The sequence below is a fragment of the Poecile atricapillus genome, chromosome Z, assembly GCF_030490865.1.
Source record: "Poecile atricapillus isolate bPoeAtr1 chromosome Z, bPoeAtr1.hap1, whole genome shotgun sequence".
NCBI classification, from domain to species: Eukaryota; Metazoa; Chordata; class Aves; order Passeriformes; family Paridae; genus Poecile; species Poecile atricapillus.
The window spans coordinates 69,295,983-69,322,600 of NC_081289.1; the positions used below are offsets into that span (position 1 = coordinate 69,295,983).

The window sequence follows — 26,618 nt, forward strand, 5'->3', positions numbered from 1 at the left end:
AAATACAGTGTTTTACAGATAAAAACCATCCTTTTCAATCCAGAAACCCCCAAATTAGTACCAAAATGATACACTGATAAGACAAATTTTCATGGAAAAAAATTTTAAACTAAGATCAGCATTTAAAATTGAATCATTTATAGGAGAAAATTAATAATTAGCGTCTGTTGATCAGAATCTACACATTAATTTCTCTGCCCATGTTTTGCTGTCTGCTTGGACAAATGTGATGTACATATGTAAATCATGGACAAGGAAATCCAAATCAAAAAACAAACTTTAGCCCAAAACTGCTGTCAACACCACCACAAACTAATTTACACCAGTTTTGACTACACTGGGGTTTTTATAATGAACACTGCAAACAAAGAATGCAGTTCAGAGGTTTGCTGCACAGGTCAAACCACTTATTCCCTAAATTCCTAATCTGTTTTTCAGAGGAATGAGTGCATTGGAGCAGAAACATTTCTGGTGAAGTGTTTATCCAGCTACAAGCACTAAATTGCTAAAGAGTTTTCACCTGCAGGAGGATGCAATTTGTACCTAATTCCAGCAGCAATGATAATCAAGTTATGGAACTTGCAGGAAGTGCTGGGTTGTTAAGGAACAAGTGTTAAAAAAAAGACAAGCAAAACAAGACCTCCACCTTGTGGCAGGATGTTTCACAGTTGTGCTTCCCAAAACTTCCCTCTGCTAATTTACAGGAATTCCTGCCACAGCAAAGGAAAAAAAAAGAAAAGTTATTCTAGTATTTGTATTTCTCCCATTGTCATCGAAGAACAGGCTCTACAAATAAAATAAATAGGAATAAATAGGAACAAATAAACAGGAATTTGATCTTGCAGGAAGGCTGCTACCATAACTTAAGAATTTGTCCATCAATCCCCCCTTTCACTTCTGCTGGCACGTGGTTGAAATGCCATCGCATTGGTCACCAGAAAAGGACTCATCCAAGATGAAAGACATGTAAAAAAAGTCTTAATTTTGCCATGAAAAAAAAACACAAAACCCCACAACCCAAAACATCCAGTCAATTAAAAAAAAAAAAAAAAATCCAATCAGTTTCCAAAATTCTGGCCATGCATTTAAAACAATACATTCAGGCTATGTCAAAAGGTAATTATTTTACACCACTTCTAAATCTCTCTTGCTTGCTCAAACTGCTTAGCCTGGTACTTGCAAGGTGCAATAAAGTCAGTCCAGTAAGAACAGAACCATGAGCAAAGATGAGCACAAAGGCAACAGAGTGTGAATAAAGCTCAAGAGAATTAATTTTCCAAATGTGAAGCAGTATCAGCCATTATTCAGAAGAAATCTTTGCATCTCAAATGCCACTGTTCCCTTTAATGGATGTTTCTTCAGCTTCAAAGCCCATCAATTTCAAGGATTTGATACTCATTCAACTTTCAGCTCAGTTCTAGGAAGAAACAAATTCCAAAGACTTTACTCTTCTGCAGAGGTACTTTATTCAAATGTTTTCCAGACATCAGAATAATGTGAAAAGGACAGAAAAACTTTCAACATTGGCAAAATTACAACTGTTTCCCATACAAATGTAGACTAGACCTCTAGAGACTTTGTTTTGTTACTAAAAATTGTAAACAAGTAAGGCAATCCATATTGAAACAGCTTTCTAATTTGTTAGAAAAAAACACATTAAGAAAATTTAAGCTGGTAACACTATCTTAACACCACAACTACAAGGTGTAACATGAATCCTCTTCCAGAATTAAGAACTCTAAACCAATCCCCAACAGCACCTAAAATACAAAGAGGTCGTAGCAACTAGTCTAGAGTGGTATAATCTAAAAAAAATCGATCCCCAAAACACACTGGAATATTCCTACTCCAGCAAGGTTTCAATGAAGAGAGACTGGCGTATAAATCTGAGAGAGAAAGGAGCATCAACTCTCAGTTCTCCCCGTCAGGAGCCACCAGCTCACGTCCTGCCAGGAAGTTGAGATGCTTGTGACAAACCTTCCTTCTACTTTTGTGGGTTTTTTGTGTGGTTATTTTTATTTTTTTTTAATTTATATTTATTTTATTTTTTCTTCAGTGGCAGAGGAAATTTAAGGCCATCAGACTCGCAGCTTTTGAAAATTCACAGACAGGAAAATGACGTTTGTGCTTCTCAGAAGGCTCTGTTCTGCAGGCAGGGATTACCACGGCTGGAGGAGCCTGGAGGGGCTGGAATTTCACATGACCACACAGCTTCTGTTGGATGCCCTTTGCTCTGCCTGTTGTGAGCAGGGAGAACCATTTAAAACCAAAAAAGAAACCAAACCAAAAAACTCCCCCCACAAGAAAACCATGATCCCCCCGCCACTAAACAGACAAACAAACAAAACCAAACCCAAAAAAAGCCAAAACAAAATCCACAAAAAAAACCCCAAAACAAAAATAAAACAAATTAACAAAAAAAACCACCACCCCAAAAAATCACCCTAGCAGCAAAATGCTTTCCTACTCAAAAGAAACTACTGTGCTTTTATATATATATAATTTTAATAAATATATAAATTTTAATTTTACATATAATACATATTATATTATGATATATTACATTATGGTACATTTCGTTATGTTAGGAGGGATTTGCAACAACATTATGATATATACTATATTACGATATATTATTTATATTATATTATTTGTATTATATTATATTTCAAATATGAAATTGCTGCCCTGGCATGGTGCAAACAAGTGTCAGCAAAGCTATACAACCTGTTTCACCCTGGAATTAAAAGAATGCTACCTTGTCCTTTCCTGTTGAGGAATAATAAAGGACAGGTACCATATTTGCCATATTTGAATCAGGGAGCATATACAAGCACCATATAAAAGTTTCATATAAGAAATCTAACATCTCTGATTTCCAGCACAGCCCTTTTTTTTTTTTGGTCTTCAGAATTTCATTTTTTCAGCATGCCAGGGACATTTTCTCTCAAAGAGTTTTAAAATCTCTAATTTTCTCTGTCAGAGAAAATATGTGAACAGAAGAGACTAACATGATTTTTTCCATCAGCGATAAAAAGAGATTTAAATTCTCAAAACTTTCAGTAAATTTACCTGCTTAAGCCAAACTTAACTACAAGCAATTGGCATGGGTGAGGAATCTTATTAGGAAAAGAGTTTAAGGGAAAAAAAAATCCCCATATCTTTAAACTTTGGAAAAGAAGTGTATTTCTCTGCAAGAGGATATATTAAGGCAGTATTTTTACACTGGTTTCAGTAAGACAGCTCCATGCTTTCATTGATTACTGTTAAAAAAAAAAAACAAAACAAAAAACCAAAAATACAACAACAAAAAAAAATCCACACTTGATCTTTTCTTTTTTTTAAAAGAATTCATTACTCACATCTCCACTTTCTCAATGCAAATAACCCTGTTAACTCTTAGAAAATACCTGCTGGCGGTAAATGTCTTCCTCATCCAGAGCTTCAGCTGCTTCTTCCTCAACCTCCTCATCTTCCCCTTTACGTGCTGTTGTTTTGAACACAGTGCTTCTCTGAGCAACCTCCTGCAAGACATTTTTAAGATCTGAACTCTTAAAAAAATAATAAAAAAATAAATCTCCCACTCACCTGCCTAAGACTTTGAGAAATTAAAGTTCTGGCTGCTGGGGAAGCTATTAATTTTGTTTTTATACTTTTCAGGTATTGCTGAGCATAAACAGCTTAGTTTTGAATCTCTTAATGATAAAAAGGAGTGTTCCTGACAAAACACTCATCAGGTTCTTCCAAAATCTGCTCTTTCCATATATATTTGTGTATTTTCTTTCAGCTGCAGCATGTCACAGTAACTGTCCCCCACAAACCAAGCTTTAAATCACCCCTCACCTGAATTAACCCCTCACTGCTTCATGTGGATTTCACTGTAACATCCCTCACTCCTCATAAGCACCCAGACTTAAGGAAAACTAATTTAGAAGACAAATCACTGAAGAGTTTACCAAAACTTTCTTTTCAAAGTGTGTTCTAAGGCACTGCCCAGCTCCTGCCACGATGGAAGGGCCTGAACAAGTAAATTTACTTTGATTTAGACTCAATACAGAGTAAAAGAATCACAGGCTTCAGTAGAGGCATTTCTAAACAACAGCAATTCTCCAAAAGGAGGAAACTTTACCAAACACCTGCAGTGCATTCCTGTGTGGAGCCCTAACCTGCATCTTTGTAGGTGATGCCACCACAGAGAAAGCTCACACAGATCTGAGGTGCTTTACCTCTCCCTGAGAATTTTTCAGCACAACTTTCACATCTTCACCGGTGCCCCAGGAATTCTGGTTCTTCCAGATGAGGTCAGTGGGAGGGCTCGCAGTTACTCCAGCATTTGCAGCCCAGATCTGACAAGAGAAGTCACACAGGAACGTTTTTTTTTTGCCAGTCTTACCGCATTTCCAAACTACTGGTTCAGTTAATTCCATTTAAGTGACGCCGTGGATCTCTCCCAGTGAAGTAAACCAAGTATCTTCCCAAGTTTTCTACAATAAAACACACCTGTTTTTAATGCAGGGACTTTAGAATATGTAACATGACGTAAAACTTTCAGTGCTGAAAATACTGCTTCACACAGAAAGACCTGAAAAACATCTCCCTGTATTAATTGTCCCAGCAATTGACACAAGGCATGCCCAGCACAAGCACAGGTGATTATTTCCTGAGCGTGTAAAAAAACCTTGTGCCTTTCTGACCCACAGAAGTTGGCCTGAAGTCCATTTCTGGAGCACCTGAAATGTGACAACTTACTGTAACAGTCTGGCCTGCCTTTAGTACATATCTTGAGGTATATCTGTAACTTGCAGAAGTGTCTCCTATTTTTCGGATCATCTCCCAGCTTCCCATAGGTTGATCCTAAGAAAAGGGAGAGGAAAAAAAGAAAATAATAATAATTAAAAAAAAAAATTCCACCAGCATTCATTTTCTGCTATTCATGTAGTGTGTTTTATCTTTAAGGCTGTGGCACACATAAAACCTTCAGTGAAAGGGTTTATTATCACTTGATCTTCAGCATGGAATTAGAATAATTTTAGGTAAGTTTATCTTACCTCTTATTTGAAGTTAAACTTTAATAAATCCTGCTTTTGAGTTCTGATGTTAACTAATGTTTATGATTTGCACCAGTTTTGTTATCGCTTTGTCCAGAGAAGCACATATTAGTAATATATATTAAATATTAAAATCCCCTTACAAATATTTATGGTTTTTTGAAGCACAGAATGGCAAGCAGGCTTCCTAGAAAACAAAATACTGCTGTTAGTATTCTTGAAATATTTTTACATATTCACACCTGCCACCACATACTCCCTATATTTTTTTTTTCCTACCAGTTACTTGAAAAGCATTAACAAATCATATACAAAGTCATCTTTACAGAATGACTGCTTCAAAACTAGAGTAGGTATTTTTAAAATTCAAAACAAGAGTAAGAATATTTTAAACTCTCCCACCAACATAGCTTCTGATCACTCAGTAGTTGCCACTGCCAGTTTAAATTATCAAAAATAAAACATCTTATATATTTCAATGGATGCTGACATTCAGATTATCATTGCACCAAAACATACCATAATTAGAGAGGATTTAATAATTTTTTTTTTAAATCTATTTTTTTATATAAACTGTCAAGACACTTGAGAATATTCCATGTACAGTTTATCACATTGCACTACAGGGAGTTGCTCAAATCTAGACCCCCTGGAAAAGTGCTAAAAACATGAACCACCCATGGTTACTGGGAACAAAACTGATGCTTCTCCTTCCTTATGAAACAATGAATGTGTAGGTAAATTAAATAAGAGGTGTGGGGAAAATCTATGTGGTAAACAAGTATGTGAGTGGCAGGGGTGAAGCTCAAAAAAATCCCTGAAAAAAGAAAAAAAAAAAAAAGTCAGGTTCTGACTCACTAGAAATAGTTTTTGACTTGGAATTGAGTCATCTACACACTGAAGTGTCTAGACCAAGAGAATTGTCAAGGTTTCTTGAATTCACTGAATGAAACCATCTCTTCCCAGGTGTGGCAATTACAGGTAATTACAACCCACATTATCACTGTCTGGAGGAACCTGCCCACATCCTCGATGATTGGAGGGGACTGGGACACTTGGAACCAGGCCAGTCTTTGTCAGCTAAATCATCATGACATGCTGCCTTTTAGTGAAGATAAAGGAGGGAAATGTGCTGTGTGTAACAGCATCATTTTGAGAGCAAGATAAGGAGAAGTTGTGATTATTATTTATCAAAGGGTTCTTCATACGTGCAGATACGTGCACCCTCCCAGTATAAATTGCAACCTATTCACAGAATCAAATTACCTCAGTAGTCACTGCAACAGTGGCTTTGGCATGGGAACTGAGGGCTCATAAAATTGTGGGTGCAGCCAAGGAAGAAGAAAAACTACGATTTAGGAAAGGTCTATGCAGATACAAGGGACATCAGCAGTTAATTTCATCTAGACCTTTATACTGCGCCTGTGTATTTTATTTTGGGCTTTTTTAAGGCAGAGAAAGTGCTGTAAAGGCTTCTAAAGCACCCTTTTTGTCTGCTTGCAGTATTTCTTATCAGGGACAATGTCATCTGTAAAGTTTTACAAGGCAGAACGCAGAAGTGCGAGGTAATGTTTGGTTGGATGGGCCACCTTGCAGTAAAAACAAAACCACTGAAAACCTTTGGGGAAAAGCCACCATCAATCCAGAACAGAGTGTGAAAGCTTGCTTTGAGACACTGCAGTCCCTTCATGCCATGAGCTCCGGGATCAACACAAAACCCGGGAGCTGCTGCTAGGGCGCTGAGGACGCCCTCGCACCTCGACTCGTGACACACACGGGGCACTTCCAAACCTGCTCAGAGGTGTTCTTCAAGCGGATGAACTTCCCATCCACGTCTATCTCCTCGATGGACACGTTCCCCGTGGCAGAGGCAGAGTGGGAAATGGTCACGCTGCTGCTGGCTTCCGACTCCTCCACGTCGATCCTCTTCCTCTTGCCGCCGGCCATGCGCACACTGCGGCTGGATGAGGCCCGCGAGACGGTCACCCGGGAGGAGGGGCTGGGGGACAGCTTCAGCCTGGCGTGGGGAAGGGAGGAAACACACAGCAACTTCACATCAGAGAAAAGGAGGCTCAGGGAGGAACCTCCTTGCTCTCCACAGCTCCCCGGGGTGAGAGGGTGAAGCGGCGCTCTGCTGGCAGGGAACGCGGGACAGAGGGAGAGGACAGACGGCTCAAGCTGGGGCAGGGATGGTGTACACTGGGTATCAGCAGGAATTTCTTCACTGAAGAGGCAGTCAGGCTTTGTCCAGGGAAGTGGTGGAATCACCATCCCTGTATGTGTTGGAAACACACGTGGATGTGGCACTTGGGGACGCGGTTTAAGTGCTGACCATGGCAGTCAACAGCTGGACTCAAATCTTTCCCAGCCCTAATGATTCCGTTGATTTGGTTTTACTTTTCCCACCTTTTTTTTTTTTAAATAAACTTTCTTCCATCTCCTCTTCTTCCCATAGATTTATACAGCAACACAGTAAAAAAAAGCATGTTACATGAAGAAGTGAAGGCTTAAGTACTTAAGAGGTGAATAAAACATTGTTAAACAGCTGATTAATGTTCCAGAAGCACAGAATACTGATGGACTACTACATTAAGAGCATAAAAACATTTCTGTGCTTTTGTTAAGGACTACAAGGAAAGAAAAACCCTAGGGAGACTTAAGCTACTGTGGGAAATTAATGCAAAAACACAGTGGCATAAAACCTTTGGCTGTTTCATCCCCACAGGTGAGAGGAATCAGCAGTGAGCGGCTCAGAATACTGTGAAGAATCAAACTGCTTTAAATTACAGATGTGACAGAGGTGAAAATTCTCGGTATTGGAAGAAATCTGAGGCTAGATGTGGAAAACTCAGCTAGTTGATGAGCTGGGCAATCATAATGACTTTGTTACAATTATTCTGCACTTAAAAGGAATTTGAGTAACAATTAATTAACCCTGCAATTGATCTCAAAGAAAATTAATATGGCATCAAACAGTCATACAAATGAAAATTCATTACTTCTTCTGTGCTGGACCTTAACCAAAAAAAACAATAAAAAAACAGGTATTTTTTGTTTTGAGAGCTGGTCTGATAACCAGGGTGGTCTCACAGTGACTTAGAACTGTGTCAGACAGGAGGGGGCAAAACCAGTGCCTTGGAAAGCAGCCAAGCACCACTAAAAACTGCTTTTTTAACAGAGGAAAAGACAAGTAAAGCACAGAGATAACAGAGACACCACCTTGTTGCCATGTCCTTCCCTACCTCTCCTCTTCACCCTCCAGCAATTTCCGGTATGCATTGATCTCCATGTCAAGTGCCAGTTTCACATCCAGGAGTTGCTCGTAGTCTGTCAGCTGCTCCTGCATCTGATTTCTTATCTCTGCAATTTCCTTCTCCTTCTCTGCCAGCGTTTTGCGGCAGTTTTCCTGCTCCTGGGCCAGGCTGCTCTCCAGCTCCTGTGCTCTGTCCTGCCACGCTCTAGACTAGAGAAAAAGCATGGAAAAGATCAATGATGGTGCAAAGGGAAGCCCACCCAAGCCTCCACGTGCTCTGCTCTTCAGGCAATACGGAATTCAGAACACTGAAGTTACGTCCTCCCCTATTTCTGAGTTCAAACTCACCCATATTCAACCTCCTGCTCTCCACCTCACCTACTGGAAATGGAAACACCTCAAATTCCAGTGAAACCTGCAACATCCTTGGAAAAACAACTTCTTTGCTCCGTTTTTCTGAAGTATGAAAACATGCTACTGTACTTGAATTTACTTGAGAAAGAAAAACTGAGCTTAAGAGTTTAACTGTTTAACACACGCCAGACAAGACACAGGAACACAGTCTTAAACTGCACCAGAGCAGGTTTAGGCTGGACATTGGGACAGATTTCTTCACCAAAAAGGGTGGTTAGATATTGGAATGGGCAGCCCAGGGAGGCAGGTGGAAGAGTCACCACCCCTGGAGGTGTTAAAGTGCTCTCTAGTTTCCAGATGCCTGCTTTGTGCTTCGCCTTGGTGCTGAATCCTAATTAATCCTGAATTCTGGGAGGCAGCTCCCCTAAAGGAACAGGGGTTGCTGTCAGTGAAAACCTGTCTGTCTACCCTTGGAGCCTCCAAGGCTTGCTCAGAGTGTGCTGATAAGCATTCCTTGGAGAAATCTGATTTGTCTCCTGCCTCAAAAATTCCATCAAGCCAGCAGATCTTAAAATTGTACCACCAGAATGGAATGCTTATCAAAGAAAGCCCAAAATGATGTCAGCTTTAGGGTTTACTTTCCATAAACATGCTTTCTTCTGTTTCACAGCCCCTTGAAATTTAATTGTTCTTATTTTTTTTAATTAATGGGCAGACACAGAATCCAATGTCCCATAATCACGAAGTTTGCTATGCATGCACCCAAATTTAGGAAGTCACCACATATTCCAGAGACAAGAGAGAGAAGGGAGTCTACATGTCTGACACAAGGGACCAGTGTAACTGGTTGTCCATGCTGAGAGTCAGATAAGGAATTTAATAAATGGAGTTTTGTGTCACATGAGAGATCACAGTGAAGCCTACTACAGAGCTCAGTGCTGGCTGCTCAAGCCAGACCAGCACCAGAGAGAAGAGATTTCCAAGAAAATAAAGCTTAACTTAGTGCTAGTAAAGTGGAAGACAAAAATGTACTGGCTGACTTCACTAATGCTACCAAAGAAAACCCACCCCAAAATCACAGCCAAAATGGTTTCTTTGGTGGAAAATCACTGTCAAAATGACAGAAGGTGATTTTTCCTGAAGTTGATTGCCCTGAAGTTAGCAACAAACACTTCTGCCAGTCCAGAAGCAAGTCCTCTCAACCAAGCTGTTGCTCCTGAAGTAATAGAAGAGACAATTAACTTAAAAAACCTATTGACTCTGAACCCCCAAATGATGGTAATCTAAAGGCAGAAATAAGATCTAAGTGGCCAGAACTTTCCATCCAATTCCTGTGGAACCTCATACACGTTCATTTTATCACCTGATCTTTTCCAGAAACTAACTTGACTAGATAAAAGGAAAACTAGGAAGACTCTTACTAGTAGCTGCCAATTTATTTGGAAAATTAGGAAATAATGTCCCCTGCATTTATATTTTTTACTCAAAATACACAGAATTTTGATGTCCTACGAAAGTCTATGGTAAAGGAGGAATAAAATTCAAAATGTATCACAGAAAGGATCAAACACTACTAGTACTTTATAATCCTAAAAAAGTGTAAATATTTTGTTGGTTTTCAAGTGAGTTACAAAAGATAACTGCAGAACCAACTCCTAACTCTCCTCATTTTCACGCAGGATTTCCCACTGCAGTGCCCACAATGTTACAGACAGGCTACTACTGAAGATACCACTTGTCATACATCGTGTCATACTTCTCTGGGTGTGATCTATGCCCTTTGTGATCTAGGAACAACCAGCTCCTGCTCAAGATCCTGCCCTACAGATGTTCAAGCACAGTTACTTGATGTTTTCACTCAGCCTCACATTCCCAATCTGGGCAAGATCACGTCATCAGGTTTGGTTTTTTCAAGATGTCTAGAGGTAAACCGGATCTAGGATGAAAAGAGTCTGCAAATTCCAGTTCTGGCTTTGAATGTGTCTTTGTAGAATTGTACACTAGGCTGGGCCAGTCACTACTGGACTGCTCAAAGTGTCGTGAACAGTTAATATACATTTGTCTAAAATCGCCTCATCTATCCACAAAAATTTTCACCAAAGGCAGTTAACAGTACCCTGTTTCAAAGACTTGCTCTATAGCAGAACACTACATAATGAAAAAGAAAATAGAGTTTGCCAAAAGGAGACCTTAAGGGATTTTAAAAAGCACAAAGCAGTAGGAGAGAAGACAGACTCCAGTCGTGACGCTGAACATACTTACAACTTAAGGGAAAGACAGACCTTTAACACAAAACCCAACGAGTACAACGGAAAGAAAAGCCCTTTAACACAAAAATCAACAGCTGTAAGTAGCAGGACCAAGGAGGCACAGCTGGTTACCTCTTTCTGGAGGCTGGTGATGTGGGAGGACAGGCTGTCGATGCGCATGCGGCTCTCATTCAGCTGCTCCCTGATGGTGTTGGCTGCAGAGCTGCTCATCTCCGAGGACAGCCTGGCACTCTCCAGCTGCAGGGCACCCAAGTGAAGACATCAGTTTCAAAGTAACTTTCACCAGAAGAAGGAATGAATCACCAAAAACCCACAGGCACGGCTAAGCCACTGAGTTCCTCTCTGCAGCTCCAACAGAGTGAAACTTTTCTTTGTTTAGGGCTAAAATGTGGTGCCTCGGTTGCCACGTTGGATTGCCCTGCCTGGAATTCCAATTCTCTGAATATTTACTTTAGGATTAAAACTTTCCCTTGTACACATTACTGAGATTGAACTAAGTTCAGCTTTCATGCTGGCCTAATTTCATTTAACACACTTACACTGAAGAAGCTGAACTGAAAGTACTAATTCTCTAAAAAGAGGCAAACTTGTTAACTTTCAGGCAATATAAGAAAAGACTGGTATCAGTACCAGTGCCCTAAGCCACTACTGCCTCATCCCATCTCTTCAATCATGAATAAAGAATTATGAATATAAATAATGAAATAATGAATATAAATAATTAAATAATGAAAGTTACTCTTATAAAGTAACTAAATCATTCCTGCTGAATACTACCACACACACTTGAGCTGCACCATAGATTTACTGAACTTGATGATGATGATGATGATGCAAAGCAATCCAATTATTTTTTTTTAACTAAGTTTCCAAAAACACAGTAAAGTATACCTGATGAGAATGACCAAGAAAGCAATGAGAGGTTGCATTTTTGGCTAGCTTGTATTTTAAACAATCTTTTCCAGGCCAGATTGAAGGTCTGGAGACAAGCAGGCTCAAAAGACCAAAACTGATGCTAATTAATTCAATTTGTATGAACTTTTCTGCTGTAACATCCCACTCTGCTTTTAAAAAAATACTAACTGCAACAAGTACAGCCACAGAAACCAGGTTCAGTTGAGACACCAGGGTGCCTCCTGACATAAATACTGAATAACAGCAGAGGAAGGAAATGATGAAGTATAACTGATTTCAGCTTTCTGCCTAGATGAGTAAAAACCAGAAGTTACTGGGCATTGTAAAACTTCCCCATGTTTTGTACAGGGTTAGAGGACTATCTGCTGTCTTCTCAGCAAGTCCTATTATGAATTTTTACACAAAACATGGGGCACTTTATTGATCATTGCTCAGTATCATGCTTAACAACACAAGAACTTCCCTTAAATTCACAGGAATCCCAGCATTAATCACTTTTCCCCTCAGATCACCTTCACACAGTGCTTCCTCCCCTTCTGCTATTGCACTTGATGAGGATCAAACCTGCTCCCAAAGTGAGACGTGAAAATGCGAATTCGCACTCAAACGCACGCTAATTTCAAACCCAGCTCCCTAATAAACCCTCTGAGCTGCCAGCAATTATGCTATTAAGCAAAACAAAAACAAAGCACGTAGAGCAGCTGTGTGAAAACATGTTCTCACTTTGGAATGGTAAGTCTCCTCGAGCTCCTCTTTGTACAGCTTCACTTGTGCATCGTGCTGCTCTCTGATTTCGTGGAGGGCCTGGGCCAGCTTGTGCTCATATTCAATCTGACGCCCAGAATCAACCTCCACCAGGCGAGTTTCGTGCTTCCTTCTGGTCTCATTGATTTCCTGTGAGAACCAGAGAAACATGGTAACACCCAGTGAAGACAGGACAAGAATTTCAGAAGACTATCCTGCTGAGTGGAGAGTAGTGCAGGTTCTGGTATCAGATTACTTTGACATGAAACTCTTAGCAGAAACAGTCTCCCCAGTCTTATTTTGCAGTAACCACTCATTAAAATAAGAGCTAGGATACCATCAACATTTTTTTTCTGAGAGTTGTCTGGACTTTCAACAAATACACCCCAGCACCATTGGATTTTTATTCCTAAAATAAAATTTCTAAAATTTCTATCTTTCCTTTCTTGAGGTATCTTCTGTGCTTCAACAAAATCTAACTACTGTTTTATAACAGTCACCCCACTTTGCCCATTTACTTGTGTGCTTGCCTGTGCTTTCTCTGGAAAGAAAGGGATTCCAACAACATGAAACAAAACTGAAAATACTCCAAGCAAGAAAAAGCACACATGGAACAAAAGACAGTATGGTCAAGTACATTTCTTACTGCCCTAAGGTTCCTCCTGGAAAGCCTCAAATGCCACAGATGAAAGGGAGGGTGGCAAGAAAAAGTTCTAAAAGACAACTATTCATCCACTTTTGTTTCCATTATTCAAAAGCATCCTATTAGAAAGATTTGACACTGCAGGTCCAGAGCACCTGCTTGAGTCTCCCTCCACTTTATTTCTTATAATGTGATTATGTGGGAAGTTACTAACCTACTTTCTCATTAATAAAAAAAGACATGTGCATTGCATACCATGATCAGAATTTAAGATGAAACATGACACATGAAGTTATTTTACCACACTAATTCAGAATTAAAATATTTTTTTCCTAGAAAAAGGAAGTTATAAATCCCCACAGTAGAACAGAGGTAAACCCTACTCTGAGTAGGAGTTCAGACAGCTTGCAGAGAAACCTCCCAACCCAAATTATTTTCCTATTCTCAAATGACCTCCCAGTCTTCTTGCCCTTAAAAATGTTAATTTTTGAGACTAAATTTACCTCCTCATACATATTTTTACGGAATTCCAGGTCCTCAATGAGGCTCTGACAACGGTTTTCAAGATCCACCTTCTGCAAAGTTTCGTTTATAAGCTGTTCCTTGGCAGCAGCTAAAGAAGCTTCAAGCTTTAAGAAACAAAAGAATCAAAACAACAATTATGCAGCAGAACTCACGCTCAAAGAATGGCCAGAGCCTCACAGAACCACAGCTTAACTACACATTAAGGTATAACTTCACAATCAAACCCCAATACTTACCCCTGTAATATTGCCTATCACAAACATACACCTTTGCAGCTGCTTATACAAGTGAGTTCTATATATTTCACATTAGTAACTGGCATTAAAATTGCTACTTAATAATTTTCTTTACAAATCAATTTCTAATACATGAAGAACACCAGTTTCCTGTTCTCCACAACCCATCCTCTTGAGTTGGTGCTGCTCAAGATCACAAATCAAAAGGCTAACAAAACTAGGACAAGAGTTTTTCCTCCTCCTTGTTCCACCAGAACAGGGAGAACCACAAGCAGAACCAAAAGGAGGGCAGAGAGAAACTGTTACTTGATATTATCTGTTCTTGTGAAGTCAATCTGCCCCCCAAAACACTTCTGAAAAGTGTCAAGTGTACTCTGAGTCTTGACCCGCTTTCTTCTCCCTAAGTATCCCTTGCAACTTCAGCATCTGCAGTTTTATGAGCTGTTTCTTTCACCATTCATCTTATTAATAAAACTCAACAGTAACTCAGAAACTGCTTCTAGTGGTGAAAATTGATCACTATTTGTTCTAGCTATGACCAGATGACTTTTTTTTTTTTTTTGGTTACAAAGTTATATTTTCTCAGACTGGCAGCTCATAATACAGAAAACCACCTCAACTGGCTAACAGAAATTGATGGTTAATTGATGTTTCTTCTTCTTCTCACCTCTCTAATTTGATCTTTTAAATCTTCAATGTCTCCCTCCAGACTTTTCTTATCACCAAGGGCTGTGGCCAGTGCAGCTTCTTTAGAATTCAGGGCTGCTTCAAACTCACGAAGTTTGACCTGGGCTCCACTGAGGTCGGATTCCTTTTTTGCGTAGCTGGAACAAACCAGAAAAAGTGGTTGCAAGAAAAACCTAGAAATGCCCATTGACTGCTGACTAATAAAGCAATCTGAATATCAAACTTGAGAAACACCTGTCAAAAACATCTTGTGTTAGTTAAATTTACTGTGCTTTGCAGCACCCTTCAAAAATGGCAAAGTTCCACAGACCTGAGGAAACAGACCCAAATCCTGTCTATACAACAATATCTGCCCTCACAGAAATTACACTGGTGCAGCAGTGATGTGATTTCTTTATGAGGGCAAGCACAGAAGATTTTCAAATTACCTTCAAACTAGTTTTTATGTCTAGACAAGCAGTCACACATTTTGTAGGTGTTAATTTCCTAAACCAGCATATTCAAACAGAGAAATGAAATGGGAAAAAAAGTAATGTCTCATAAACACAGGTTTATTATCCACAAATGATGTTGTAACAGGCTACTATCAAAAGCGGGAGAAAGGAAACCGGTGAATGAATCAAAATGTTTCTTGTCCTTAGATGACACAAGCATTCATTAAATCTGTAACAAATTCTTCAGCCTTGGAGTTCCATTCTTTTTCTGCCTGGGATATCCAAATTTGTATACCAAGGCAGTAGCATGCAGAACTCCTTGATGGTTTTAACTGAGCTACGAACTTTTTAAAGGAATGGACCGATTTAGGCTTAATAACACCACAGCCGGCATATCCCCCTTCAGTTTTCATGCTTTTCCTTTCAGATGTTAGGAAAAAAAGAAAAGAAGAAAAAAGGGCAGAATTAACAACATAATGCTGAGATGATTTTGATGATGAAATTGGATAAAGATAGACCCAGAATACATCCACTACTTTCTAACCACTGTACAGTTTATAAGACACAACAGCAACGCTTCTTGGCAAAAGGAGACCTATGGCAAAATCGACAGAATTTTAAAAGGAGAGACCCTCAGTTTTAAAAGATCCTTTAATTCCCAAGGTTACCTGCACTTGTCATGCTCGGGGGAGAGGCAGGTGCACACAGAGGGGTGCAGGGATGGAATGCACGTCTGGGGGTTTCAGCACCACAGCCACACCACATGGCAGGCTTTACGCAACAGACTTAACGCTCGCTAATCCCGATCCCATGGGATTAGCACCTGCTCCCCCCCCTCCTCCTGCACCACGGGGCAGGCTGGGAGCCCCTGAGACACACAAAAACACTCTCTTCTGCACTCAGCTGCTTCCTCCTCCACAGCACTCCCCAATCCCTTCGTGGCATTTCACTTCTCGGATCCACAGCTGTACCCGCAGCTCGGACAAAACCACGGGACTTAGGGTTTGGATACTCCTGCTTCCAGCTCTCCCCATTATTTCCTAGAGGTTCTGTCCTGTCCCTCCTCTTCCACCCAGGCCTGTTGGAACTTCAGCATGCAAGGAAGGTGTGCAGAAGAAACTCCTTCTCCCATGCTGAAACCAAGCCCACCCTGAAATGAAAAATGTTGCAGAGCTACAGACAGCGTGCTGCTCCTTAGTCTGCCCCAAATTATCCTGGACTTTGAAACAGGGAGATTCCCCAAAATATGCCACTTTCCAAAGCGTGTGGACACCTTAAAACTATTTGTATTTTAAATTCTTTGAATGCAAATACCTTTTTAATACATTTATACACTGGAAGGCAGCTGAGAGCAGCATGCTTGCCATGCAGCAGCAGAGAAAAAAAGAGTATATAAAATGGACTAGCAACAGCAACATGATTAAAACCCAATGTGGTACCTGTACCACAAAAAGTATTAACCAGTTAGATCAGCCCTTTCTGGCTTGTTTGCAGCAAGGCTGTCTGTGAAGCCACACTATAATTTAATGCAACAAAAGCCACAGCAGGGGGGTGGTGGGTGGGTGGGTGGAGAATTAAAATTAAGCACTATTAGTTGTTAGTGTCATGAGCTGTCTGAGACAGCTCAGCTGAGCACATTCTCAGAGAGAAAACAGAAACTGGAGCTCCACACTTCAAACACTGAAAGCCAGATGAAATCTCAGCAACTGAGCAGTGTCATCCCAGCCCTAAAGGGAAGACAGGAAAGGAGGGGAAGATCAGAAAAGCCTCTGTGATTTATAAAAACAAACACTAATGTATACAACACATACTTCAGCCTAACACACACTAATTTTCACCAGGAAGAGCTCCAGCCTCTTGACAATAGCTGGCTTCTTCCTCCCCAGAGAGCCAAAGCTACATCTGAATACAGCAAGTGAAAAAACCTCAAACACCTTCCTGTTGCAGTGTTCAAAAGTTACCTAGAATTGCACTCCTTTTTAAGTAGTTTGACTCATGAAAGGAAAAACAAAAGCAAAGAAGTAATTGCTGACTTGCATCTTTTTCAAAGAAGCAGCTTGGCTTTCTCTCTTTTGACTTCAAAGAGCGTGGATCTTCTTATCCGTGGAATTGTTAAACAACAACCTAGAATTTCCCATAATCTCCTTATACTTCTTGCTAAGTTAACAGAAAAGCTATACAAAAAACAAAACCTCAAAAAAAACCCAACAAAAAAAACCCAAACAAACAAAAATAAACCACCACCACCAGAAAAAAAACCCAACAACCCCAACCCAAAAACCAGCAACAACAAAACCACCCCTAAAAAATCCCCCAACAAACAAGCAAAAAAACAACACAAAAAAAAAAACAACCCACCCAAAAAAAACCTCCAGGAAAACGAACACCCAACAAAACCAAAAAACCCCAAAGAAATCATTTTCTAGCTGTTCAATAAGCTGAGCTGACCATCTGGAGCCAGACAAACCACACACTTAACACAAGGCAAGCAGTCAGCAGCCAGACCTTGGGAGGTATAATTCAAAATTTCCTTTGAAACTGACCGAGTGCAGGATTACCACCACCCTACAACAGATTCTTCTCACCTCCCACACCTCACCCACTCTTTTCTGCCCCTACTTAAGCGTCTGATCACAAAGCTAAGCATTACCAACATTAATCAAACTCTCCTAGAACATCACTGGCTTTCTGCCAAGTCATGACATAGATACACAGGTGTTGTAATTCCTGATAATGCAACCTATATTTAGACCCATATAAAATTACGTTTACTGCGTAGTGGGCTGGTTTTCTACTCCAGTTGTAGAGAAATATGAAAATAATAAAAGAAACCCCAACTACAGTCACGAATTTTCTATGCTTTATTTAGCTAGCAGTCAGTTTCCCACATTCTTCCCCTATGGCAGACAAAATGCTAAGGCTGTATTTTGCAAGAAAGTGCCTTAAAATAAGGCAGCTAAGAGCATTCAAATTTTGGAATGGAGTTCAACATGAAAACAAGAGTAATTGGATGAGTTTGGCTGTCCTGTAAATAAATATCTGTAATCTGGTTTCAACTTGTCTCATGTCACCCATTTTATTTAAAATTTATTTATTAAAGTGTTTGAAACCAACACCAACACACCATCTCTGGTCACATACTGCTCTGCTGTGACCCTGCTTGAAAAGTCACAAATCCAGCCTGAAGTTCATGGTCATCTGTGTGAATCCCATGACTGTAACCCCATTTCTAAGCAGAACCTACACACATAAGCACATATCAAACCACTGCCCTGTCATCATTACATGTTCACATATTTGCGCCCAAGCATTTGTGTCCTACACTGCACAGAAGACCTGCTTACTTGAGAATACAAATTCTTATATTTCAGTGGCTTGAACTATTTTGCAACAAGTTAATCACCCCACCCCTTCCTCCTCTGGGTGCTCTATGGTACACATCAAAACAGCGACATATTTCAGATTAAAGCTCTGGAGCTCCCCAGACTCCAACCTTTGCCTCGCTTTTCAAGATCACCTACAGTAACAAAAACATGCCTCAAAAAATTTAAAATCAGCTTCCTTTCCACAGTTCCTGCCCAGCTCCTCACAGCACATATGCACCCTGGAAAACCCTGGAACAGGTGTCACATCTTTGCCTGCACCAAGACCACATGGCTCTGCGCAGTTGCTCAGCTGCAGAGTGCCACACACTTGCCCATAATTCAAGGCACAGACTGATGGGAAGCTGCTCCTAATATTTATTTTACTGCCTAATCTCAGTGCAGAAAGGTACTTCAGAGTGCAGATGGGAAGGAAGGCCAATTGGAGATTTAAAGCCAGACAAACAGACAAATTATCTATTTGATATTTAAAATTAAAGTCTAGTTCCTTGCCACAATTACATTTGCTATTAATGCTTGCACTCTACAAAACACCTGAAGATAATAAAGGAAGATTAAGTCCTTTACCAACTTCTCCAGTAAAACATACAATTTCCTTCAAAGTTACTTTAATCATGTTGTCTCCTCTTCCAGGAGAGCAGATGTCCCGCAGCACTGGCAAAGAGCCACAGTGAAACCTCAGCCTGCCAAAGACAAATGTAAACAATGGGTTTCCTAAATGAACTAGTGTTAATACCAGCTTATGCCTCCCAAAGAACACAATTTCCTCACACGACCAACCAGAACGTGGACAAGTCCAGCCGGGGATTTTTGACCTGCCGTACGCTTTAATTAACCCCCCATCACAAACATCCCTGGAAATAAATTTTCTTCATCTTGGAAACCACTTCCACCAGTGGAAAACTATGCTGAAACCTGACCCCCCAGCAGAGCCACACAACACAACAGCCAGCCTTGGCTTTCTGAGCAGCCCTTGTTCAGCAGGACTTGGTGACACAGCTGTGCCAAACTTGACAATGTGCACCCTTGTCAAGACGACTGCCCCAGTGACACAGGATGCTTTTTCCCCCCAACCATCTCAGCTCAGCAGTTCTCCCTGGTGTGCACTTGGGGAAATGATGAACCCATGACACATTTCCCCTCAAAAGCAGCTTTCTCCAGTCTTGCAGGATGTGCTGGAGCAATTGGGACCTGCTGCTTAAATGATGGCATTATGACCTGCCCGAGGATCACATCTTCCACTGATTTGTGTGCCTTGTCTATTTAACCCTTTTCTCAAGAAATATGGAATTTGCAGCAATCTGAACTCCCAGCCAAGGCAACGCTGCTCTGCTGTAGGAAGTGCATGCACTCTACCTAAAAATAACAGGATAATTTAACAATTTCATTAATAATTAACAAAACAATTTGTTGCTAATTGTATCATCACACATTTTGAGACTTTGTGATCCCACTACCTCCTTTCACCTTTATTGTTCACCAGCAAGCCCAGCAGCTGGAAATCAACATGCTCAGACATTTTTTTCCGTGGAGCTACTGCTGGTGTCTTCCACAGCTCTTGACTGCAAAATTGTAGGAGCCACAATTAACTAGACTATTTATTTGAAGGACAGAAGTAGAGTCTCTGCAACAGCCACCACCAATGGCTAAGCATACAGGAAAGTCTTGCCTAATCACTAATGAGAAAATAAACTGGAAATACTGTGAAATTGCTATGGTCTCTCAATTCTTTCTCCAGCTACGAAGAGAGATCTACCCCTTCTCCACCTCCCGAGAGCCCTCTAAGAATTCCATACACCTAAACTCAAATTACGTGGGGTTTTTTTTTCCCCCCAAGTCTTGAAATACAGAGATTTTTTTTTTCCCCCTGATCTCCATTCTGTCCATCACAAGCTTCCTACTTACACAACAAGGAGTATCACTTTCCCACCCCCTCCCCAGAACAGAAATAGGGAAGCTGGTTTTCTTCAGCCTCACTTGTTTTCCCCCCTAGTACTTTAGAGATTTGAAGTATCAAGGGAAACCTTCCTATTCAGCTACAGCAGAACCCACTGCATTGGCAAGCACTCTAGAAGGAGAGCATGCAACAAGTCTGCTATATATAGGAGCATCAGCTGAAGAAACAAATAAAATTTCTCTTGAGGGATTAGAAGTATGAACAGAGCAAGCTTTTTGGCGCATCACACCATGTAGATGGCACTAAAGTCAGCAAATCCAACTATATGTAGTGATAGGTGACCTGATCTTTAATTTTTCTAAAGAAATAAAAGAAGTCCTACAGCACTTGGAGAGTAACTAGAAGCATGAACTTGATGTGGAACTCGAAGAGTGACTGTAAGATGACTGGAATAAAATGAATCAAGCAATTAAGGATGCCGAGAAAGCAGAGTTGCACAAGAATAACACCTGCAAAAATATTCAAAAAATACAAAAAGCCAGCTAAACCATGAATTATATTGCCCAGCTTCAGATAACTAAGTGGAAAATCATCTTTTCTCCCTCCACAAACCCAGAACACCTTGAGAGCCATTTCTCCTCACATTTATCTCCACTGGCTCTGCAAGGAACACTAATTTGAGTGTTATGACATGGCTACCAGAATACCTAAACCACAGAAACCAAACATGCCAGGAAACTCTTTTTTTTTTTATTTTATTTTCTTCTTTTTTCTTTCCCCAAGTGGCTCTGCTGGATGCAAACTACTATATACATTTAAACTAAAGCCAGCACATAGATCACACTGCAGTTCAGCTTTCAGAGAGGGCAAGGAAAATTCTGTTGAGAGCACACATTCTCATCTTACCTTGTAAACCTTCACAGTACTCCTATGCACACTTGTGAGAAGTGTTTCTAAGAGTATTTTTTGCCAGGTTATAATGTGACTTAAAAGCTTTAAGAAGCCATGGGGGAGTGTGCTCCAGTTCAAGTGAAAAACCCCTTTGCTCCTTTTTAAGACTTTGCAAGTAGAATTACAGATAAGCTTAGATATCCCAGAGATATCCATCTTAACAACACTCAAAGAGGACTAAGAAACTGCATGCCCATCGTGAGGTCTGGCACCAAAGAGCCACAAACAGGTGGAATCCAGGAGCCTCAAACAGCATCAAGTGTTTTACTAAACCATCCAAGAGTTATTGGCAATCAACACCCTGCCCCCAGCAAAACATCAGGTTTCTGCCAAGTATCCCATCACAGGAAAATGCAAGACAGAATATGCAGATGTCCATGTCCACATTACTAACGCCCTGGTTCCAGCCACAAAAAGGGAATCCACTACAGGCTGCATTTAGATCCCAACCCCACACATGAAGTCTGGTGAGAAGCTGACACAAGGGTGTGTCTTCCTCAATAGAATCACTAAGAGATGGAAATTCCTGGCCTGACCTTCGAGTCAAGTAATGTTGGTGCCTGTCTGCAGCTACACCTGGCTTTCCCTATCACTGTCAATGACCACTTTGATTTAAGACCTTCATAAGGCACCAAGAGGTAACCTCAAGCAACCAGTCTCACTAATTAGAAGCTCACAGTTTTAGTTTTTTTAAATAACAGAGTCCAAAAGATATCAGAGCGGTCTGCAGACGCTGGAGACATGAAGTATCTTTTTCATCACGAAAAATCAGGGTTGAGAGGCCATTGAAGACACATTAGCAGAGGAAGAATAACAACTCTGGACGTTTCTTCCCCTCCCAGTATTGACACACCTTGTGATTCCAAGACTAAAGGATGAATGGCTAAAACTTCAGCAATGACAGAAATCAAATTGAAGGTAAACACAAACAAGGAACCAAATAAACAACTGAATGGAGTTGAATGCTTAAGAAGCAAAATCTAGTGTCTCAAAATCAGTTCACTGCAAGAGCAGGGATCTTGGCACTGTGCCCTAAAGCCGTCAAGCTGAGGGATGTGTGGCCACAAATTCTACTTTTTGTAACACCTGAACATCCAGAAAGGTGCACAGAAATTACAGTTCTCTTTGGTTCTAAGTACACTCCATGTATTACCTAGTGAGTAATGTAATATAATGAAGTTAATCTGTTTCAGAAAAGCTCTGTTTTTCACTCCGAAGCAGCCTGAGCCTTAAGGACAGCATCCTGTCCGTGCAGGGAGCAGTGAACACTCATGGAATCACAGAATGTTCAAGGACTGGAATGGACTCTAAAGCCCGTCTGGTCCCAAGTCCTCAGCCGGAGGCAGGGATGCCACTGACTACAGCAGATCGTTCAGAGCTCCATCAAGCCTGGCCTGGAACACTTCCAGGGACAGGGCATCCACAACCTCCTGGGCAACCTGTTCCAGGGCCTCACCTCTCTAACAGCCAAGGATTTCTTCCCAATATCCCATGTAAACCTGCCCTTCTTCAGTGCAAAGCCATTCCCACCTTGTCCTATCATTCCGGGCCCTTGCCAAAAACCTCTCTCCAGCCTCCTTTCCTTACAGAAAGCGCTCCAAGGTCTCTCTTACTGCGGGCAGCAATCAGAGCACTTCACCTCATTTTTTAAGCGCCAGCCTCCCTGTAGAACCTGTTCTAGCGCCTCACCACCCGCACAGTGAGGAATTTCTGCCTAATATCCAACCAGACCTTTTTCCGTCCGCACGGTTCGGAGCCAGCCCGATGGCACCCGGGACGGGCCGCGGATGCTGCGGGGACCGGGGCTCCGGCAGCCGGCGGGGGCGGCGCTCGGGGCCGGCGCTTCCCGCCGGGGCGGAGCGGCGGCAGCGCTGCCCGTGCCTCATTCATTCCCTCACTCTTTCCCTCACTCCTTCCCTCATTCATTCCCGGCCGCGCAGCCCCCGCGGGACGGGCGGGCGGCAGCGCAGGGCGCGCACCGCGGCTGCCTGGGCCGCCGCTCCGCCCGCATCCCCGTCTCCATCCCCTCATCCCACGGCCGCTTCCCGGGCCTCTCCCCGCTGCCCACCTGCCCAGCAGCTGCTCGTGCTCGGCGCGCAGCTTGCCCAGCTCGATCTGCAGCTTGGCGCGCTCCCGCGCCGTGTCGTCCAGCGCCCGCCGCGCGTCCGCCAGCTCCGCCTCGTAGATCGCCTTCAGCCCGGTGACCTCGCGGCCCCGCACCTCTTCCCGCTGGGTCACCTGCAGCTGCAGCGCGCTGTTCTCCGTCTCCAGGCTCCGCACCTTGTCGATGTACACGGCCAGCCGGTCGTTCAGCTGCCGCAGCTCCTCCTTCTCCTGCAGGCGGGAGATGCGCGTCGGGCTCTGCGGCATCGCGGCGGCGACGGCGGGGCCGCGGGTCCGCGGCATGGGGTCGGCCATGGAGCGCGGGCGGGGGGGATACACTGGCGGGACCGGGCGGGGACCGACGGACAGGCGGACGCACGGACGGACCGACTACCACCACCACCACCACCACCACCACCACCGCCGCCGCCGCCGCCGCCGCCTCCTCCTCCTCCTCCGCCGGCTCCGCACCGATCCAATATGGCCGCGCGCCCGCCCAGCCGGACCGCGCTCGCGGCCCTCCCGCCCACGTGACCGCGCGCCAGCCAATTGCGACCCGCCTTCTGCCGCGGGCTAAATTCAAAACCCGCCAACGGCCGGCGGGCGCGCCACTAAGGCCACGCCCCCCCGACCGCGCCCACGCCCCGCGCGCGTTCCCGCCCCTTATTCCCGCCCCCCGTTCCCGCCCATGGCCCCGGACAAAGGGACCCGGACCCCGCGTCCCCTCCCGCCGCCGCGCCCGGGGGTCCCCGCACGGGCTCCCCGCAGCGCCCCTCGCCTGGCCGGGCGGTCCCGGGGAGATGCACTTGTTTGCGGTGTGCCCATAAATTACAAAACCACGGGATAAATCAGGCGGGGATGATCGAGCCTAGGGTATGCCCGGACCACCACCCTGACAACAAGAGCATGGCACTGAGCGCCGCGTTTAGGCTTTCCTTAAGCGCCTCCGGGGGTGGTAACTCCAGTACGTCCCTGAGCAGCCCGTTCTATGAAGAAATTTCTGCTGATGTTCAACCTAACTCCCACCCCCGCCGGCGCAGCTTCATTTCCTCTTGCCCTTGTTCCCTGGGAGCAGAGCCCGACCCCCCGGCTGTCCCCTCCTGGCAGGGACTTGTGCAGAGCCAGAAGGGCCCCCTGAGCCTCCTTTTCTCCAGGCTCAGCCCCTTTCCCAGCTCCCTCAGCCCCTCCTGGGGCTCCAGCTCCATTCCCTTCTCTGGGCACTCTGCAGCCCCTCCATTCCCTGTGCTGAGGGGCCCAGAGCTGGACACGGCACTCGAGGTGTGGCCTCAGCAGTGGCAGCACAGGGACGGGCACTGCCCTGCTCCTGCTGCTGCCCCACGGCTGCCACAGCCCAGGGGCCATCGGCCTCTTGGCCACCTGGCCACCCCTGGGCTCGTGTCCAGCTGCAGCTATAAGCCCCTCATAAATAAGGAATTTGGCCAGCATAACAACTGTTATGGTCGTTTCCTATCCCGAATTTACTTCTCCCTCACCCACAGCCTGCTCGCTGTGGTTTAAAAACAACGTTGACTCCTGCTGCCGCCTGAGCGCCCAGTGTAGGGCTGCTTTGAAGGAATTTGGTACCCAGGGATCTCCCAGGTGACCAGCGACACCTGCATGAGAGGGCAGAAGGAGCTGTCCAGGGAGGTGCTTAAGGAAAGACTGGAAGTGGCACTCAGTGACATGGTCTGGGTGGCAAGCTGCTGTTCATCATGGGCTGAACGTGATGATCTCAGAGCTCATTTCCAACCTAACTGATTCTGTCATTCTGCGAGTTTGCTCATTTCAGGACTCAGAGTGCAATTTCTTAGGTGGAGTCAGCCCAACTTCTGAGTTTGCATTTTCGTATTCCTTGGCTGATCTCAGTGTGGCTCCTGAAGTTTTGCTGCCAGTGAGAAGCACTCACTTTCAGGCTGAGCATTAATTCTTCAGGAAAAGCAAGAATCCTTTTGCAAATTTCCACTGCTGAGTGACAGCCCTTCAAAGTGAAAAAAAAAATATATTCCAGTCACAGGGGTGTATATAACGAAAGTAATTTAGTCACAAACTAGTCATAGTTGGGAGCTCCTGCTTTTCCCACATGATGCCTTGGCTGACACAAATTATCTCTTTCTGGTTTCATTATCTCTTTCTGGCTTTTCCTTCCCTGCCAGTTACTAGAATTTATTCCTTTTCCACTGGAAAAATAAAAAAGCTGGGTAATAAGAGTGATAGCAGCTGGGAAAAAATTCTACAGCACCTGCTTGAACATAAAATTGTCAGCACAGTAGGATTATAACCTAGGGTAATTTTACACTGCAGCTGGCACTGGTGTGAAAGGATCTGTGTTCACAGGCAGTACAAGAGACAAAGTTTGGGAGGTTTTATTGTTGGACAGACTGAGCCCTCTGCAGGTGTTTAGTGCTGGCTTTGATTCTGTCTGCTTCCAGAATTTAGTTTGGTGCTTGGTTTTAAATCACAGTTTTTATTTTGTTACAAAAAAAAAGTATCATCCCTTCCCCACCCCCTGATATTTCTCTTGCAGTTGGGCAGCACTTTTCACTCCTGGAAGAACAGTATAGGTGTGATGTGTTCCATTTCACCTCCCAAATCAAAATGATCTATTTAAAATCCAAACTATTTGTAAGGAGGCCTTCCTCTCACCTTATTAGTCTCAAGATTTAAATTTCTTTTGTTGAAAACACTGCATTTTAGCTTCCCAGTCTGCTACATGAGATTAAACTAAATGGTACTTATTTAGCAAACAAGGTTAGCTAATACTATAAAAATTAAATGGAAACAAATATTGTAGTAGAAGCAGCTGGCCAGTTTAGTCTGCTTATTGTAACTACACACTGAAAAAAGTAAATGTTGATCTTGTCAATTCTATGCTTATTTTTCAAAAAATAGCATTTCAAAAATAGCATTTATTTTCAAAAAAGTAGCATTTCTTATGCACATAAAAATTATAATAATTGAGTCTATTAATATATCTGTATTTAAAAAATATAAACTTGTGTTGGTTTCAACAGCAAGACTAGCTTCCATAAAGAAACAAGTAATCATTGCTGCTGCCAGATTTCCCTGCCATTTTCTTATATCTGCGATTTCTTTCTGCTGCTTGTGTGATTGAATTCTTCCTCTGGATTAGTCTAAAAAAAGGAAGTGAGTAAATGATGGGTCTTTAAGTTGTGCC

The 26,618-nt window shown here is 42.7% G+C and overlaps 1 protein-coding gene across 1 annotated transcript; it reads right to left on the minus strand.

The window, feature by feature from the left end:
* Positions 1-1,044: 1,044 nt before the first annotated feature.
* LMNB1 (lamin B1) lies at positions 1,045-23,862 on the minus strand. Its single transcript, XM_058827824.1, has 11 exons — positions 23,409-23,862; positions 14,656-14,812; positions 13,731-13,856; positions 12,564-12,734; positions 11,037-11,162; positions 8,291-8,511; positions 6,840-7,065; positions 4,750-4,854; positions 4,227-4,346; positions 3,411-3,524; positions 1,045-2,237 (listed from the first exon to the last, which is right to left on the minus strand). Exons 1-11 carry the CDS (start codon positions 23,756-23,758, stop codon positions 2,196-2,198), a joined length of 1,758 nt encoding a protein of 585 aa, XP_058683807.1. The 5' UTR covers positions 23,759-23,862; the 3' UTR covers positions 1,045-2,195.
* Between the last annotated feature and the right edge of the window lie 2,756 nt (positions 23,863-26,618).

Coding starts and splice junctions, on each gene's coding strand:
- LMNB1 (XM_058827824.1), bottom strand. CDS start 23,758: ATGGCCGACCCCATGCCGCGGACCCGCGGCCCCGCCGTCGCCGCCGCG. Junction 12,735..13,730: donor GTAAAAATATGTATGAGGAG/GTAAATTTAGTC, acceptor TGGTTCTCACAG/GAAATCAATGAGACCAGAAG. Junction 3,525..4,226: donor TGAAAAATTCTCAGGGAGAG/GTAAAGCACCTC, acceptor AATGTCTTGCAG/GAGGTTGCTCAGAGAAGCAC.